General features: G+C 37.8%; 1 protein-coding gene and 1 pseudogene across 1 annotated transcript; both read left to right on the top strand.

Annotated features, from left to right (window-relative positions):
• The window catches only part of LOC113228601, a 22142-nt pseudogene extending 21061 nt beyond the window's left edge, over positions 1-1081 (top strand).
• Positions 1082-3503: 2422 nt separating this feature from the next.
• LOC113228459 (cathepsin B-like) lies at positions 3504-4811 on the top strand. The gene has a single exon (XM_026461772.1). The coding sequence runs from the start codon at positions 3632-3634 to the stop codon at positions 4634-4636; it is 1005 nt and encodes a 334-aa protein (XP_026317557.1). The 5' UTR covers positions 3504-3631; the 3' UTR covers positions 4637-4811.
• The last annotated feature ends 14168 nt before the right edge of the window (positions 4812-18979 follow it).

Genomic DNA, 18979 nt, shown 5'->3' with positions numbered 1-18979 from the left:
CTTCACCCCAGAGATGCATTAGATACGCTAGAACGTCACCCGTTGATCGGTTCGGCCGAAACCCGTACTGTCGATCATTAAGAATGGAGTGACGTTCCAGGTGCCGGATTATCTGGATACACTTTCCGACGAATTTATCAACGAGATCAACAGCAAACAAAGTTTATGGAAAGCTGGCAGAAACTTCAGAGCAGATACTCCACTAAGTTACATCAAGAATCTAATGGGAGCGATCAGAGACAGTAATTTGCAACGTAATTTAGATGTAATGAGGCATAGTCCTGAATTAATAGCCAGCCTTCCTGAGAACTTTGATCCAAGAGACAAGTGGTCGAACTGTCCAACTTTAAATGAAATCAGGGACCAAGGAAGTTGCGGGAGTTGCTGGGTGTTCGGTGCAGTCGAGGCTATGACTGACCGCGTTTGCATTTATTCGAACGAGACCCAAAACTTCCATTTCTCTGCTGAAGATGTTCTCACCTGTAGTTCACATGGCGGATGTTCAGGTGGGTTCTCGTCTGACGCTTGGGATTTTTGGGTCAAAAATGGTATTGTGTCTGGTGGAGCATATAATTCCAAGGAAGGTTGCAGACCATATGAGATACCTCCATGTAATCATTACAATAGTAGTTCTACGTTGCCGCCGTGTCCTGTAGATTATGATCCTACCCCTACTTGCGTAAATATCTGTGTTGCGGGTTCAAACATTGATTACAAAACAGATAAACGCTATGGGAAGCGTACGTATAGATTCGACCAAAATGAAGACGAAATTAAAGCAGAATTATATACTAATGGTCCAGTGGAAGCGTGTTTCTATGTACATGACGACTTTCTGCACTACAAAAATGGGGTTTATAAGTACATTGCCGGTGATTTACTTTCAGGACACTGCATCAAAATCTTAGGATGGGGTGTAGAAAACGGCACCAAATACTGGCTTGCAGCCAACTCTTGGAATTCTTCTTGGGGCGACAAGGGGTTTTTCAAAATTCTTCGGGGAAAAAACGAATGCAACATCGAGTCAGACATTATCGCTGGCGAACCCTTGCTAGACCAAAACCTCAACACTGTAATCTAAATAATATAATTTTTATAACTTCTACACATTTCTGAGAGATCTTATCACAATTCTGGATTTTTCTTTTGTTGTTGTTGAAGTATATTTGTAACTAATTTCTATAATATACAAGTTCCTTCAATTATTTAGACTGTGTTTCGGTTTTGATGGGTAAGGGTGCTGGTGAAATTACAGGCACATGGATCTTGTTAACTTGTGTCTTAGGTTGACGGGCGCAGTGGCAGTACCCTTAATATCTCTGCGATTTAAAGCGCTGAGTGGCACTGCAACTGTTATGGATAAGTGTGTCGCTTACCACCAGGCGCACGATTTGTTCGTCCCGTCACTTGGTACTATGAAAAAAAGCACAAGCTCGTTCAACTTATAATTCTGGGAAAGTCACTAGTAGAAGAAAAGCTCGTCGTACAAAAAAATCATGGCTGCAGGACATAGATACTAGACAAGGGTCGATGGTCGCGAGTGATTGTTCGCTTAACTTATAAAAACAAATAAATAAAACTTAATGATTTAAAGGAGAAATGAAAAAAAAACTTCAAAAATCTTTTATGTAAAATATCTCGAAATTGTCATTTTGTGCTTAACACAATTACACAGGAAACTGAGCAAACAGCAGCCCACTTGCAAAGAAAAATTTTTGTTACAGGTCCATAAGACTGTTATCATGAGTTCGTGCTTTTAACATTTTAATGATAAAATTTTTAAGACTATTTAGACAGGAACAGATACCAGAAAAGTAGGAATTATATCAAATGGACTTCTCTTTGCTGAACATAGACAGATAGCCTACGTTTCGGACAACGAAAATGATCATATTGTTGTCTTCTAATTGAATAAAAGCACAATTCGACAAAGTGAAGTAATTGCGCATAAGTATACCCAGTATAGTGATGTATATTTAGATTTATGTTGTATACATGAACTAATCCTATACATAAACCTATTATGTCCACACCCTAAAGTGTTACTTAAAAAATGTATTAAGTAAATAAAAAATATAAAGTAATCCCTCGACTTCTGCCATGTTATGCCAGTGAACAAAAAAGTAACGTTATGCACCGCGGTAAAATAACGCCTTAAAAAATAAGACTCGAAACCTGCTTATTTAACGAATATTCATTGCTATTCCATTTCGGAAACCAAAATTACAAAATGAAGTTGAAGGCGTATATTTTTTAAATTTTGTTATTACTGCGGACAGACTTTCCATCCACTTTCTGACGAATTTATCAACGAGATCAACATCAACAAACAACAAGTAAAGTTTATGGAAAGCTGGCAGAAACTTCAAAACAGATAGGTACTCCACAAAGTTACATCTAGACCCTAATGGCAGCAATGAAAGACAGTAATTTTCAAATAGTAATTTAAGTGTAATGAAGCATAGCCCAAAAATAATAGCCAACCTTCCTTAGAGCTTAGATACAAGAGACAAGTGGCCGTACTATGGCATGCGTTTAGGAAATGTAAAAAAAAAAAAACAATAAACGGTATAGAGCGATCACTTTTCAACATAACATTATCATAAAAGGGTGAAGAAAAAAAAGGAAAACAATATATACAAGTATTTTTTTCAAATCAAATTAGATATGACTACTCATTCGTGTTTCAGGAAATATTGTTTTACTTACTTAGGTATACTTACATACCTCGTACCTTTTGATCTTTGATCTCTAAGTAAATGCAATATTATTATACCATCTTCGTACAAAAACATACAGTACGTGACATTATTTTCCCTTCATATCCTTACATATTACGCTTGCTAACAATTTTCCTACCGTATGCAACGCATAATAAACCTTGTGATGGTTAACCATTTTTTTCTCGCATACTAACACACATTATAACATATGACCGTGGTATAAACTGCTTACCCGTTACCGGGTCGTTGGGCAATATTGTTCACAGTGAAGGAATATAATACGAGATTATTTTTTATATAGGTCATAGTAACCACACGAAATAGCGGGCCGCGGAAGGATGGGAAAACGGGCGGCTAACTCAGCGTTATCACGAGTATCACCAATCATTAGGGCTGTTGCATAGTCTACGTTTGGTAAAAATTTAGAGATACTCTATAAACTGTTATCACAGATATATTGTCTGTAACTGTTATAGCGAGTTGTAATTTTTAACATTTACCTATATTGATTTAATTTTAACCATGATATTTGTAGAGATTAGTTTCTTTAAAACAAACATGTAATTAAGAGCATATTCTAAACTGATCAACTTGACAAGAAACGAAGTGTACATAATAATCAATTAATAAATATTTACTGATCATTCTTAACCTATTTGCCGTAATCTGTGTTCGAATAATATGGCCGCCACTGATATGAGTAACCTTCGACATGTTGTTTTTTTCATCATCTGATGTCTCACCCTAATTCCATATCGTACTGAGTGACCGACGCAATTACAAGCGTGTGAGCATTGCAGGCCACTGCCCGGACGACCGTTGGTCGGCGGATCGCTACGCTCAGTCAATGCGCTACATTCATTCGTATTGCGCGCCTCCATTCATATTACGAACAAAAGAGTCTCAAAATGATTGTGTACCGCGCCGCGTGCATCGTACTATTGTGCGCCATTGCTTCAGGGAACAAGTTACATCCCCTTTCGGAAGAATTTATTAATCATATTAACAGTAAGCAAAGTTTGTGGAAAGCTGGTAAGAATTTCGCAAAAGATATATCGCTAAAGTACATAAAAAATTTGATGGGAGCCAGGCAAGATGACTTTATAACCACCTTAGAACAAAAAGAACACGACTACGACTTGATAGCTAGTCTTCCAGAAAACTTTGATCCAAGAGACAAGTGGCCGAACTGTCCCACTTTGAATGAAATCAGAGATCAGGGATCATGTGGAAGTTGTTGGGCGTTTGGTGCAGTCGAGGCTATGACTGACCGTGTCTGCACCTACTCTAATGGGACAAAACATTTCCATTACTCCGCAGAAGATCTCCTGAGCTGTTGCCCAGTGTGCGGTTTTGGGTGTAACGGTGGTATTCCTACCTTAGCGTGGGAGTATTGGAAACACTTCGGTATCGTCTCTGGCGGGTCTTACAATTCAAGTCAAGGATGCAGACCATACGAGATCCCACCCTGTGAGCACCATATTCCAGGAAACAGGATTCCTTGTAGTGGAGACACAAAGACACCAAAATGCTATAGATCTTGCGAAGACGGTTACAACGTAGCTTACAAAAAAGACAAGCATTACGGTAAGCACGTGTATTCAGTTAAGAGAGACGAAGAGCACATCAAAGCTGAATTGTATAAATACGGTCCCGTGGAAGCAGCTTTCACCGTGTACTCTGATTTATTATCCTACAAAAGCGGAGTTTACAAGCATATCGACGGAGAGGCTCTCGGAGGTCACGCAATCAAAATTTTAGGATGGGGCGTGGAGAAGGGTAACAAATATTGGCTTATTGCTAACTCGTGGAACGCAGACTGGGGCGAAAATGGTTTTTTCAAAATCCTCCGCGGCGAAGATCATTGTGGTATTGAGAGCTCTATTATAGCCGGAGAACCTTTGTTAGATTAACGGCTATGTTTAGATTTTTTTTATTGAATCAATTTAGTTTAGTTTTTGTTGAAAATACCTACTATTTGTGTTGTGGCTATAATTAATACAATATAATTATCAATTACCCAGGCGAAAATTTTATTGTGTTTATATTTCATTTCAAAATTAAATGTCTCAAATGTGTATGTGTTCACGTACATTATGTTTTTCTATAATTTTCGTTATACCTTTATAACACAAACACTTGATCACTGACCACGGATAGGTTACCTTATTTTCATTTTCCAGACAACTTAAATGAAGTAGGTACACACAGGATTTATCAATGAATCTAAGAATACTAGGGGCCCTGGAAAATAAAATTGATTTGCCTACGTCATCTGTCGATGAGTCGGGCAGTTTGACAGGTTGTTTTTATGTGCGGTATCTCTAAACAAAGTAATTAAACCACAACTTGATGGAACTTCACAATTGGCTCCACTACGCAGAAAAGTATGTATGTAAGTAGATAGTTGTGCATGCAAACACTGTCTTTATTGTACCACAAAACAAATTACAAATTTTAGGAGACAATTATAAGTACAAAGTACAAAGGCGAGCTTATGGGGATTTCTTCCAACTAACCTTTGAAAAATAGAGAAAGTTAGTTGAAACCGACTGTCCTGAGTTTTATATTTTATAAAAATAAATAAAGTAAAATATTGAATGAAGTTTATTATATTAAATGTACATGAATATTTTGTAAGCTCTATCACGAGAAGTCTGAACAATCCCAAGCCTTTAAAAAAGTTTATCTGTTTATTGTTAGTACCCACATGTAAGGTAATAGTAAGATGGTACAATACATACCATTGTTACTTATCTTTAAAGTACACAATTAGGCACATACATCACCGACATGTTTAGGATTTTTTCTTTTTATAATTTTATGAAAATAACAGTTTTCGCCATACCCAATATCTACTTCAAACAGTCCATCATGTACCTGTACTCTACCTAAGCTTAACTTGCATTTGATTCAATACAATACTACAAACACTCTTTAATAACACAAGAACAAAAATAATGTAATAAATCAATCATATTTACCAAACTTGTTCAGACAAATTATTATTTTAGATACATTATTTTTAAGCATTGTTCAACAAAATATTACAATTGACGAACAGGTATGCACATAAGTACATGAAAAGTGCCCTATACTATTTATAAAATGTTAAAAGCTGCTATTGCATCCTTTTTTAAGAGCTCAGCTAGTAGCAGTAGAGCTCCTTGTAAAAGAGTTCGTCTAAGGAAGTACTGCCAAAGGTGGCAAAAAGTGGTGGTAGGTAAGGAACTATTTCTGCCGCCAAGCAGTAATGTCATCATTACTATGTTCCGATTTTGAAGGGAAAGGGTGCTGGTAAAATTACTGGCACATGGTACTTGTCAACCTATGTCTCAGGGTAAAGGGCGCAGTGACTGTGCACCTCAGTTCTTTACGATTAAAAGCTCTGAGTGGCACTGCAACTGCTATGGACATGCGTATAGCTTACCATCAGGCGCACGACTCGTTCGTCTCGTCACTTGATATTATTAAAAAAAAACTTTTTCCACAAGTGGTGAATCTTCTTCGACATGTTTTCCTTCCCCCCTAACTAAAGGTCTAACTACTAAACATTCATAAATGTTCAACTTAGAAATTTAAGTCACAAACAACTGCAACTGGGACAGGCGTGTAGCATCAGGCGCACAACTTGTTCGTCCCGTCACTTGATATTATAAAAAAAGCTAGTATAGTAAAACCTTACTCTTACGGACGAATATTTTTTATTGTGTAAAAGCGTGTAATCCAACCTTGTCTTCATTGTTTTCTTTATTACTGATATGCTAATGAGGTGACAAGAAAGGGTATTGTAAAAAAAGAAAGTGAACAAGGTATAAACGTAGTTATTACTTTAATAATAATTAGGTAAGTGTTGATGCCATCCACGATCATTGTTTCACTAACAAGTAGACTATAGAAGTCTAAGGGTCGTATTCCAGAACTCTACTCAATACTCAAGTCAGGACTTGAGTATTGCAGTGAGCTCTGAAAATCATACTCAAGTCCCTGCCATTAGGGTCGTATTTCCAGTGCTTGTGTTGCCAGTGCAATCCTGACTTGAGCATTGAGTAGAGTTCTGGAATACGGCCCTAAGGGTCGTATTCTAGAACCCTACTCAATGCTCAAGTCAGGATTTGAGTATGGTTTAAAGCACTAGAAATCATACTCAAGTCCCTGCCATTAGAGTCGTATTTCCAATGCTTGTGTTTCCAGTGCAATCCTTGAGCATTGAGTAGAGTTCTGGAATACGACCCTTAGTTCCGGCACCCACTAACGGGACGACTCGACTCATCTGAAGAGTGTCCACATGCACTATGTCGCGACGAAATGCTGTGGCATGCTTAGAGATGCTTTAACATGGTTAAGAATTCTGTGCTTGGGTATGAAGTCGAATATAAAACAATACGTAAAATGTTTGTAGTGCTCAAATGAACTTCAATGCCCGTGTTTATTGACTCATACGAAAATGAAAGGATGGGAATACTTATGTTATTACCTGTTGTTAGTCCATCCGCCCATTCATTTTCTCCTGGACAAGAAGACACGAAGCCGTGTCCATAGTCACTCACAAATTGTAAGTATAATATTATTAATATTGTAAGTATTAGTATTAATGTGCTAAATCCCAAAATCCCGAATACAAGAAAAATTAAAAAGAATATTTAAAAAATTCAGAAAATAAATATTGCTTTTTAATACTAACCACAGGTGAGTCAACTTTAAGGTTTGTAGTAACATAAATTTAACATTATTTTGTTTTTTTACAGAATATTTTTTTTAGACAAATGCTGCACGGTGACGAGGCAAAGTGCTGTTGAGACATTTTTTATCATCGTTCTAAGCGCTTTATGTCATCTTTTCCTATGCGCACAACCCAGGAATGTAATTCCCTGTCTGCGACTGTGTTTGCGAGCACATACAACCCAAGAATCTTTAAGGTGCGACTGAATAGGCATCTTCTGGTCGTTCCATTGTAGACCCCATTACTTTAAAATGTCTTTAAGCAATGACGCTTGATATTTCTGCAAATGTATTATTAAATAATGAGTTAATTTATCTAAATCGAAGAATGGGTAGCGTAAAGATATTTTCCACTGAATAAGTTGTCAATTTAGATCTTTCTTCAAAAAACTATAAAATAATTATATTTTTAGGAATTCCCATAGTCACGGTGACCTGTAAAGGGCCCGAAACGTCGGTTTGTTTGAAAAAACAAATATACGCGATTTAAATACGGAAAAATAGTTTCATTTCCTATGTGTAACAATCGCGAAAACCTAAGAACTCGATAATTATATTTTTACTATACTCTCAATTTCAAAATATATAGCAATGCTTCCTATCACGTGTATGTTGGTCTGGAAAATACATAAGTACTTTCTACTTCGGCTATAATTGTTTGTTAGGCAATACGTGTAATTGTTCGATATAGATACACTTGAGTAGTCACCAACGATTTACAAAAATATTGAAAGTTTACAGATAGGATTATTTTTCTTTGAAACCTGGGTATAATTTTAGATTAATTAGGGAATCACACACTTATCGACACGGAATCGCATTAAATCGGTGAGAAAAATTATTTTCATTTAATAAGGGCGAAACGTTTCGTGTTACGCATGCGGTCGGCATGAAACCGTAATGTCTTTTCCGCTCTAATGGACATAAGCTTCTAAGTGTGGTGACTCTCTTAATATACACTGTTAATATTATTTTCTATTAAATTTAGTAGTAGTGATAAGTTGGATATTCTTAAAACAGCAGGAAGATCTCACAGAGTTGGTAGTGCAGTACAACACTTTAAAAAAATTAATTAACGCCGTAACATATTGACTCGCCCGCTAATCACTTAACCACTTTAAACAAATCAAAATACCGAAAATGACAGCCAGTTACTAAAACAATTATTTCGAGAAACAAAAAATGAGCACGAACAATTTGGTCTCTCCCATATTATTCTTAACCAAAATAACACTACCAATTATAGGACGACACATTTGCGGTACCAGCTTCTCGGTATAATGCAATTTACATTCTTTACCAGATGGTAAAGGTAGACGAGACAACCCTACGATAGAAATCGACTTATACGGACTCTTCGCAAACTAATCTTCTTTTTATTGTATCCATAGCATACACAACAGCCCGTGGCACTACAAGCAGAACTACCAGTAGTTCCACGGGCAATAATAATCTCCCGTGGAACTACCGGAACTACTAGTAGTTACACGGGCAATAATAATCTCCCGTGTAACTACTGGATACTAAATATTGATACTGATACTAAAGGATTATTATTGCCCGTGTAAGTACTAGTACATAGTTCCAGTAGTTTCACGGGGGATCATTATTGCCCGTGGAACTACTAGTAGTTCTGCTGGAAGTTCCACGGGCAACAAAGGAACAATGCCTTTTTTTTTCTTTTTTTTTACGGGGGGAAATCAAAATGAACATTCACCACGACGCCGCCCGGCCGCCCTAGCTTACGCCAGGGCTCCCGCGCCAACGGAGAGGCGAGTCGGTTGTCCTCCTACCCGCCCCCCAGACGAGTGAGGCCGTGCAATGCAGGCTCCGGAGTCCCTGTCCAGAGCCCGCTGGTCTCACTAGGGGATCAGGCGAGCAGCGAACTGCCTTCGCCTTCTCCCCGGAAGGAACAATGCCTGCCATAGTGAAAAAATTTGCCAATCGGCGTAAACTACATAGTCACCAATTGTTGCCAAGGGTGCACCAGACGTAGGAAAGGTACGATGGCATAAAATGGTACGTCGTCGTGCTGGGAGGCTCCTTTCGTAATGAAGTTTTTGTTTTTTTTTCTTTCTTCTCCTCGTTTTTAAGACGCAGTTTCGAAAATATAAATTCTTTGGATTAATTTAAGTAACTCTATTCTGAATAAAGTGCGTAACGTGATTAAAAGAGATATAATTCTTTGAAATCTTTTTACCGTTACTTAATTTCGTCGTGATTTATACATACATTCACTCACTAGAATGCAAATTAAATTTCTTTTTAAATTTCATACGGCCATATTTACAAAATGTAACGATAACTTTGACGCTAAGGATTGAATAAACAATTAAATGGCTGACATTAATTACATATTTAAATCCTGAAGTGAAATGGTGTGGTTAAAAATCTTCATTACTTAATGTAGTCAATGCTATGGCTACTGGTACTGTCTGTTACGTTGTTAACTTGCTAATGTACGGGTTGCTTACGTGATTGGGTCCCTAGAGGTTCTTAAACCATACAGCATCTACTATTTTGTACACAGATACATATATATTTCTGTACAATCTATAATGTACTTGTACCATCTTGCTGTATTGGAGATAACATGAACTTAAGTGGAATATTGATTACAAGTAGATTTACCAAACTCGCACCAAGAACATACCTATTATACCTATATGTACACAGTCTTAATAAAATCTTGTGTACAATTTTGTATAGATTAACGCAGGCAATAAGTCTCTACATCTTCTGAAAATTAAATTTTTTGGATATTTTGTTCAAACAAACCAAATGAATCGAACTCTGTACTAGTCCCAAGGACAAACAAATATACGCGATTTACATTAAAATAATCTCAATACAGAGTAATAAAAAAACCGGCCTCAAAAGTCACTAATCCCCTAATTGGGTGGCAAACTTTAGGGGTGGAATATTTTCTTCAAATTTAAATGGGACCACTCCTGATTCTGTGGTATACTTTTTACACCAAAAAAAGAATCCTCAAAATCGGTTCACAAATGCCGAGAGCTATTGCGTAACATACAATAAAAAACATACAGTCGAATTGAGAACCCCTCCTTTTTTTAAGTCGGTTAAAAATAGTTTCATTTCCAAAAAGTAAGTAACAGTAGCGAAAACGTAATGTCTTTATTTGTTACCCTTTTTGCATCGTGCTGAACAAAACACTATGGGAAAGCATTACAGAGCATACCAAGTTTAGCACTAACCTGAGATGTAAATTCAACCCTACACCGATTGTGATAAGAACAGTCCTCTGTGTCAACTTAATATGCATATTGTACAGTAGAATGTCTATGTAAAATCATAAAATTAGTAATGTTATCAGAGCTATTTTTGCTATTTAATGTTGCTATGGTACTATTTCAATTCAATAGTAGGTAACTAACATTTGTTAAAGGAATTCAAATTAATGTACTCAAGATAATGAAAGCAAAGTGCTTGGAGACCAGAAGTTCTATTGAAATAATTTGTTTACAGCAAGTAATCATTAAATTCTATTCTAACCTGTACCTACTTACCTACCTATATTAGTAACGTACCTAAGTTAAATGTGACATATTATGATTTTCAGGTACGTGTAGGTACCTAGGTACCTTTGCTATGAGTCTTTCTAGGCCTTTTTATATGATACCAAGTGACAGAACGACCAAGTCGCGCACCTGGTGTAAGCGACACACGTATCCATTACAGTTGCAGTGCTTTTCAAAACTTTAAATCGCAAAGATCTGAGGGGCATTGCCACTGCGCCCGTCAACCTGAGACATACGTTGATAAGCACCATGTGCCTATAATTTTACCTAAATGTTGAAACCATCTTGATGGCTACTTCGTTACGCAGCAGCACAAATACGAGCATCCTTACCCTTCAAAACCGGAACGCAGTAATGATCACATTACTTCCCTGGACTGATTCTTTCACACGGAGCTCTACTGCTACATATGTAGTCGATCACTGCTACTAATCTAATCATGAGCCTGTGCCTAACCGTGGGCATAGTAACGTATTTTAAGTACAAACCCACCTGTTAATACAGCTAATTGCTAGGATATGAGAAACCTAACAAGTAAATACAAGTGGGGTTGATTAATTAATTTAAAAATATCGTGTAATATGTTACATTAAATATTATATGTGAATTATGATTCACCCCTTTTTCCGAAGCCATACTTAGGGTTGTATTCCAGAACTCTACTCAATGCTCAAGTCAGGACTTGAGCAGACTTGAGTATGATTTCAAGCACTGGTTTTCAGTGCTCACTGCAATACTCAAGTTCTGGAATACGACCCTAAGAGTCGTATTCTAGAACTCTACTCAATGCTCAAGTTAGGATTTGAGTATGGTTTAAAGCACTTGATATCATACTCAAGTCCCTGCCATTAGGGTCGTATTTCCAGTGCTTGTGTTGCCAGTGCAATCCTGACTTGAGCATTGAATAGAGTTCTAGAATACGACTCTTAATGTCACAAGGTCTGGGAACCGCCTGGAATATATTATTAATATTATACTATATATAGCTGGATTACCACTGACTGACTGACACAGTGATTTAGATGATTGTTCTACCAGAAGGAGTCGCGGTGGGTAAAAAAGATGTACGGGAGTCGTAATCGGATGGCTCTTTGTATTAATAATTATAACCAACTTAGAAATGTTCGTTTCTTAAATTGGCCCAAATCGGGAATCGACCTCCTCATCAAGCGCCCATAGTACTAACTGCTGTCCCACCGAAGAGCATGAGCACACCCCGTAAACTGAACCCGACCACGCGCCGCAGGCCGAGTCCGACCCCGCCGTAGGTGGGGTACAGGGCTCGTTTAAAATAAAACTCAATGAAAAAATAGTTTAGATATTGCTTGTTAGTCGAACATTCTCTAGTTAACAGTTTGAATGTAGATGGCAATAAATATCGTTTACAAAACTTATTACGGTTTATTACTATTAAACTCCCCAAACAAAAGCCCACAGAAGACTGTATTTAAAACAGCTCTCGTGTATTCGCTACACGATTTAAGCGACTTAACTCCGGCTTTGAAAATGCCTAGACCGCACTTAACGACTTTCAAATTTTAATGAAATGCGAAATTCGAATACTTTTAATGTCTGAAATGACTTTTCAGTTCAGAATTTTAATTAGTTTGCTTGTTTTTACCATTTTACTAAGGCTGTTTGTACATAATCTATACATAGGTATTAAGGAGTAGGGTTCGGAGTAATTAACTGGATGTCCGCACAGCAAAAACTATAGATAAGTCCTAGAAACTGGGAAACTTGAGGGTATGGTACTTTTATTTAGTGTTTCGAAAAATCCGTTCTTAGTATGCTTACTAAGAACGGATTTTTCGAAATTCAACCCTTAAAGGCGGCTTCCCATAGCCACGGCCCGATTTTCACGGGTTGACGCGCCTTGAGTAGAGGGCCGCCCGAGCGCGCCCGTGGTCGCCTGTTTTTGGATCCGCCGCGTGTCGGTAACTTCAAAGGCGAGAGGTCGCGCCACGCGCCGTGGGAAGAGGGCCGCCCGAGCGCGCCTGTGACGGCTTGTTCCCACGGCCTGTTTTTCAAAGGCAAAACGGGCGAGCTCGCGCCACGGGCAAGTCCGGGCAGACTCGGGCCCACGACGCCCGTGGTGGCGCGTATTCGGTTGTGTAGCTTGATCTGGGGGTCGATTAAGAATTTTACGATAACTAGTGACTTATCGTGAACGTATAAAATGTATATAAAAAGAATTTCATTTTTCTTATAATGTATCATCGACTAACTCCGTAAACGCTGTTGGATAACGATATCGTATACGAATCCCAATCGAACGTTTAGCTCGGAATGTTCTGAATGACTCGGAAAGCGCCCTTCGATTCGACAACGATATCCAATCAAAAGATTCGTTTAAAATATCGAAGAGTTCTGAGTCGTGGTCCTGGTTCGATCTCCGTGCGAAAATGTCATTGCAATGGTAGCAGAAATACCTATACGAAGAACGTATAGGTATTTCTGCAACCATTTTCATATTATGCACGGGCTTATTGACTAGGTCAATAAACGAGCAATAACGTACTACAAAAAGCAAAAAAAATGCTGGTGGATGTCATCATTCAACAAGAGCAGGTCGAGGTAAATTGTTAAGATTTTATTGAATTGAACATGCGTAGTTTGTCTTACGTATTCATACTATAAGTTAATATCATTTGAATTTCAGATAGAAAGGAACGGATATGTTAATAGATTTTGTTAAAAAACCAACCAAAAAATATATATTCCATAACGTGGGCTCATTTTCATACAGAGTAATATTTTTTTTAAGATATCAAGTGACAGGACAAACAAGTCGTGCGCCTGGTGTTAAGCGACACGCCTGTCCATCGCATTTACAGTGCCATTTAGAGCTTTAAATCGCAAAGATCTGAGGGACACTGATGGTGATGATCTGAGGCATAAATGAAAGCCGTGACATCACAGCCGCCGGAACTCGTCGCGCAAACGCTCAAATGAGCCCCTCTGCTGCGCCATACCCTGACAGCGCACGTCCACATTCCAGTCTGCTCTGCTGATCAGAGTGGTACCGGGAGTGAACCTTCCGCAGAGTGTGCCGCTCTTAGTCTGGCCCCTCCCCCTCAAGCCCAAGTATGCGAAGCGCTATATATATAGGCATAGCGTTCGGGATCATAAGGGCACGCAAGCCCCCCACCACGACAAGGTGGCAGCACAGTCGGGGAGGTCAGCGACATTTACCTACCTACTTGTTAAAAAAGGTGTCAACCACAGTCATCAACGCTATTTAGGTATGTACGAATTAAATAGCGATTAGGTTTTCCAAAGATGAGTGATTACTAATTTCTCTATATTAAACTGTAAATAAATTAATTGTAAACAGCAGATAAATTAAACAATTTGAATAATCGCAAAAACAAATATTCAAGACAGCAATAAGCTAATTAATATCTATAATGTTGTTTTGTGTTGCGGCGATAAGACTTGAACTCGGCGACCTCATCCGGTTAAAAGTTAGCGATTTGCTTGTAGAGTTGTTCAAAACAACTCGCTTGTTACTTGAATTACTAATTCGCGAAAATCCAGTGAATTTTGTCCTCATACCTAATTCTTGCTACAGAAAATTGTTTAGAACGGTGAATAACAGCTAAACTAGGCTTTTTTTATATTATCAATTGACGGGACGGCAAGTGCGCTTGGTGTTAAGCGACACGCCTGTCCATAGCCGTTGCAGTGCCACTCAGAGCTTTAAATCGCAAAGATCTTAGAGACACTGCCACTGCGGCGCCCGGGTGACAAGTCGTGAGTAGGTAAGTTGACAAGTCTTATGTGCTGGTAATTTCACCAGCCCCCTTACCCTTCAAAACCGGAACGCAGCAATGCTCACATTACGGCTTGGCAGAAGATAAAGTGATAAAGCTATAGGTAAGGTGCCTTAAGGTGATCTTATTAGAACTTTCTGTTATTAAAAATGTTCTTTTTCGTCGACTACGTACCTACAAATTGAAAGCTGAATTATTCATTTATTTGCACACCACGAATGACACCACACAGAAAATAACCAATCCAAACTAAAAACAAAAGAAATAAACAACACAGTGGAAAAAAAATTAAACAAAAATAAGAGAAACATAATAAAAGAACAAACAGAAAAAAACAAAACATAATTTTAAAAAATTCATTCATACTTGAGACACAAATAAATAGTTACGGAACAAAATCACGCAAAAGCGAATATACGCGAATACCATAAATATACGCGATTTAAACCAGGAAAAATAGTTTTATTTCCTAACAATCATATCCCAGTAACAATCGCGAACACCTAAGAACTCGATATAATCTAATAAATCCTAGGATGTCTTTAAACCTTTTTTCTCGTGGTATTTTAAATGTGTTGTTGCGTCTCTGGATTACCATAGAACATGTTTACCTAAATATGCATACCTACTGTATTTTAAACCGGCGAAATACATGAGTGGCATATATTATGATGAGTCAGAGAAAAAGATGACAAAAAAGTTTGTTGTTAATAAAATATTTTATGTATTTATGAACTCAGGCTTCAAGAAATTGGAATGACGTTGAATTTTATATCACTTCAGTTAATTGTGCTAAAAGCTCGTGATTTATTTAGCAATCACTTTATACGCGGATAATTTGCTCTTTTTTCACAGAAATAAAGGAAAGAAAAAAGACTGCTTGAAAATTTAAGTAAGCATTTTAAAGATCTTGATGTTGCAAAACAATGTTTGGGAATGGGCATTTATCCGAAGGGAAGGTTATTTATTTCTCTTTAGATCAAAGTAAACACATTGAGAAAATCTTATCTTTAGTCGAAATGTCGCATTGCAACCTGATTTCCACGCCTGTGGAGGTAAACTTTCATTCGGCAGTTTCTTCTGGTGACTTTCTAGAGACTGATGTTACCAAAACCAAGACCTAATAGGTGTCTTGAAGTCTTTAACAACTATCAACCAACCTAACGACTCGGTTGCAGTTTGAAATAATAAATAATTCAAGCTATGTTTTCCGACTTGTACCACACTTGTACTGTGGTTTTGAAAGCGACCTAAAACTACATATTGAAATTTTTATTTTATACATTTTAAGAAAAATCACGGTGTAATAATACAATTATAGTTATACTTAAAAATGAGTATTCAAATGCCATTTACGAATTTCTAAATAATTGAAGAATTTTTTCCAGATTAGAAGAGATTACTCCTCTAAAGTTGACCCATTTCATAAGACGGAACTCTCTGCCGCAGACGAGGTGGGTATGTTCAAAGTAGTAAGTAGGAAGTCTTGCTCTGGGTTCATATTTCAAATCGGTTCACAGGGAAAGTCACAGACAAAAATGTGCAGTTCTCACTGAGATCGAATCCGAGCATTGGCCGAAACTGCTAAAAAAGTTATTCATTTTTTGTGTTTCGTTTATAACTTGTAGGTAATGTATTTGCATTGATGATGAATGCCGGTGCACGGTCAAACCAAAAATGGTTTTTGTTACACCGTTAGCAGCTTAGATTTCAGTTTTTCTTTTTGTACCTGTTTCTATATAAATATATACAACTTTTTTACTAAAAAAAACTGCACTTACAGTTCGTGGAATTATCTATATCTATTTGTCAAGTTTTTTTGAAATCGGCTACAGAAAGTACGTAAAACCCAGCAAAACCGGATTCAACCCTGCGTTTGCTACCACTAGAGGTGGAATACATAGGGCGCACTATAAGTTTCCGGAATTGGCCACTTACATAAACAATATTTAAAAAGTAATTACAACATTTGAAAATGGAACTCTTTGCTTTAGAATACAGCTTGTTCCGTCTGACTGTCACTTACTTCTTTTATTGTGGCGTCATTTTAGAAATTGGTTGTCTACATCACCATGGATTTAACTTGTGAAAATTTTCGTAGTATGACTTTCTACGACTTTAAGTGTAATTTAACAGCTCAGCGGAGCTTCACTCGACTTCAAACTGCTTTTGGCGAAGAAAGCAAGACGACTATTTATAGCTGGTTTGCAGAATTCTAACACGGTCGTATGAATCTCAGTGACGAATTTCGTGATGGTCGCCCATCCTCTGCTGTGAACAACAAAAACATCGATGCTGTGCGCCGTATGATCAAAACAGGCAGGCATGTGACATACCATGAGATTCGGACATTCTTAGGCATAGGCATGAGTCAAATACAATCAACACTACACAAACATTTGGGTGTGAAAAAACTGTGCTATCGGTAGATCCCACACAATTTGACTGAGGCTCAAAAAACGGATCGCATCACTTGGTGCAATGCCATGCTTACCAGATTCAACGAAGGGGCGTCAAATTTGGTGTGGGACGTAGTAGTAGTTGACGAAACATGGGTTTATAGTTACGATCCCAAAACAAAGCGGCAATCGAGCATATGGGTCTTTCGAGATGAGCCGAAACCAAACAAAGCGGCGCGCGTGCAAAGTGCCTCTAAGCGGATGATTGCTTCTTTTTTTAATAAAGCTGGACACGTAGCTACAGTTGCTTTGGAGAATCGTTGTACCGTGAATAGTAATTGGTACACGACCATTTGTGTGCCGGAAGTTATTGACAAACTCCGTCAAAATAACCGTAAACGCCGTATCATCTTGCACCAGTCTCACACGGCCAGACAGACAAATGAATTTTTGAAGGTGAACAACGTTGACCTTATGAGACATCCCGCGTACAGTCCCGACCTGGCACCTTGTTACCTTTTATTTACTTCCAAAAATGAAGATGCATTAACGCTAACAGAGAATATTTTGAGAAACAATAAATTCATTTCTGACCATTTATAGCATTGACTTTTTATTTGTAAGTCAATGATTTATAGTATTTTTTTGTTATTCTTTCCGGAAACTTACAGTGCGCTCCACGTATTTTCTTCAAAATTAAATGAGACCAATACCTCTTTTCAACAACAAAAGAATCATCAAAATCATCAAATGCCGGAGTAAGCGTAACATCATCATCATCAATCTTAAGACTTATACTGTTGTTGGTGGAGCATCTTCCAATCACCTCTCCTATAAGCCAGCTTCCTGACCTCCTTATATGACACGATACCGGACTTTTCCTACAATTGGGTAACGTACACATAAAAAAACAGCCGAATTGGGAACCTCCTCCTTTTTGAAGTCGGTTAATAAAATAAAAATAAAATTAACGTCGGTTGGTAGGCGACTTATGACTAATTGATTTGCCTAGAATTGTTACTATAGTATATTTCGTTAACCAATGCCATTAAAATAGCAATATCCCGTGCTGCACAGACGCACAAAACGCATAGATCTAAAAGTAAGTAGGAACGTTTGTCCTAAAGGGAATCATCGCGGTGGCATCAACAAAACCGGTGTGCAAAAATTTGTGTAGTGTGGGCGCGGGCTAGACTGTTTTGAATTAGTACCTAGTCAATATGTATGCATGAATTTCGGTGCATTAATTTGAAGGAATATTGCTATAACTACATATTTCATAATTCAAATTTCGACTTGTGTTTATACATTAGGTAGATAGATAAGGGTTTCTTTGAATTTTTTAGTTTTATGAAATTTGTAATACACAGCGACAAATAAAACAACATTACATATCACCTATGTCTCAACTGTATCTACGTACCTAGATGATTCAAACGTAAGGAGGCCAATAACGTTCAAAGACCCGTTAATCGTTCGATCAAATGATTAACAGGCACAAGAATCTGCGATATGAAATGACGGCGGTATACCGAAGATTATTACTATCCGTTAATTTTAAACTTATTTCATTATCATTGACATTAATTCACGCTATGCATCAGTGCATGCATGCATACCTACTATACAGTAAATAACAGATAATAATAATCAATGAGCCGCAGCATGTGGGTATATCGTGTAAAGACGACACAGGCGTTTGACAAATCGGCCAACCTTAATGGCGTATTTACTAGTACACTAAGGTCGACAGGTCGCCTTCGCTTGCCTACCGAAGGCGGCAGCCTATTCAGTGTATCTTAATCACTGAGTCGTTT

Source organism: Hyposmocoma kahamanoa, unplaced genomic scaffold (genome assembly GCF_003589595.1).
Source record: "Hyposmocoma kahamanoa isolate Upper Pololo Valley unplaced genomic scaffold, ASM358959v1 232, whole genome shotgun sequence".
NCBI lineage: Eukaryota > Metazoa > Arthropoda > Insecta > Lepidoptera > Cosmopterigidae > Hyposmocoma > Hyposmocoma kahamanoa.
Note: the sequence above shows the minus strand (reverse complement) of the source record. Positions and strands in the feature narration are given on the sequence as shown.

Bases quoted from the DNA above. Each gene is read 5' to 3' on its own strand.
- LOC113228459 (XM_026461772.1), top strand. From the start codon at position 3,632: ATGATTGTGTACCGCGCCGCGTGCATCGTACTATTGTGCGCCATTGCT.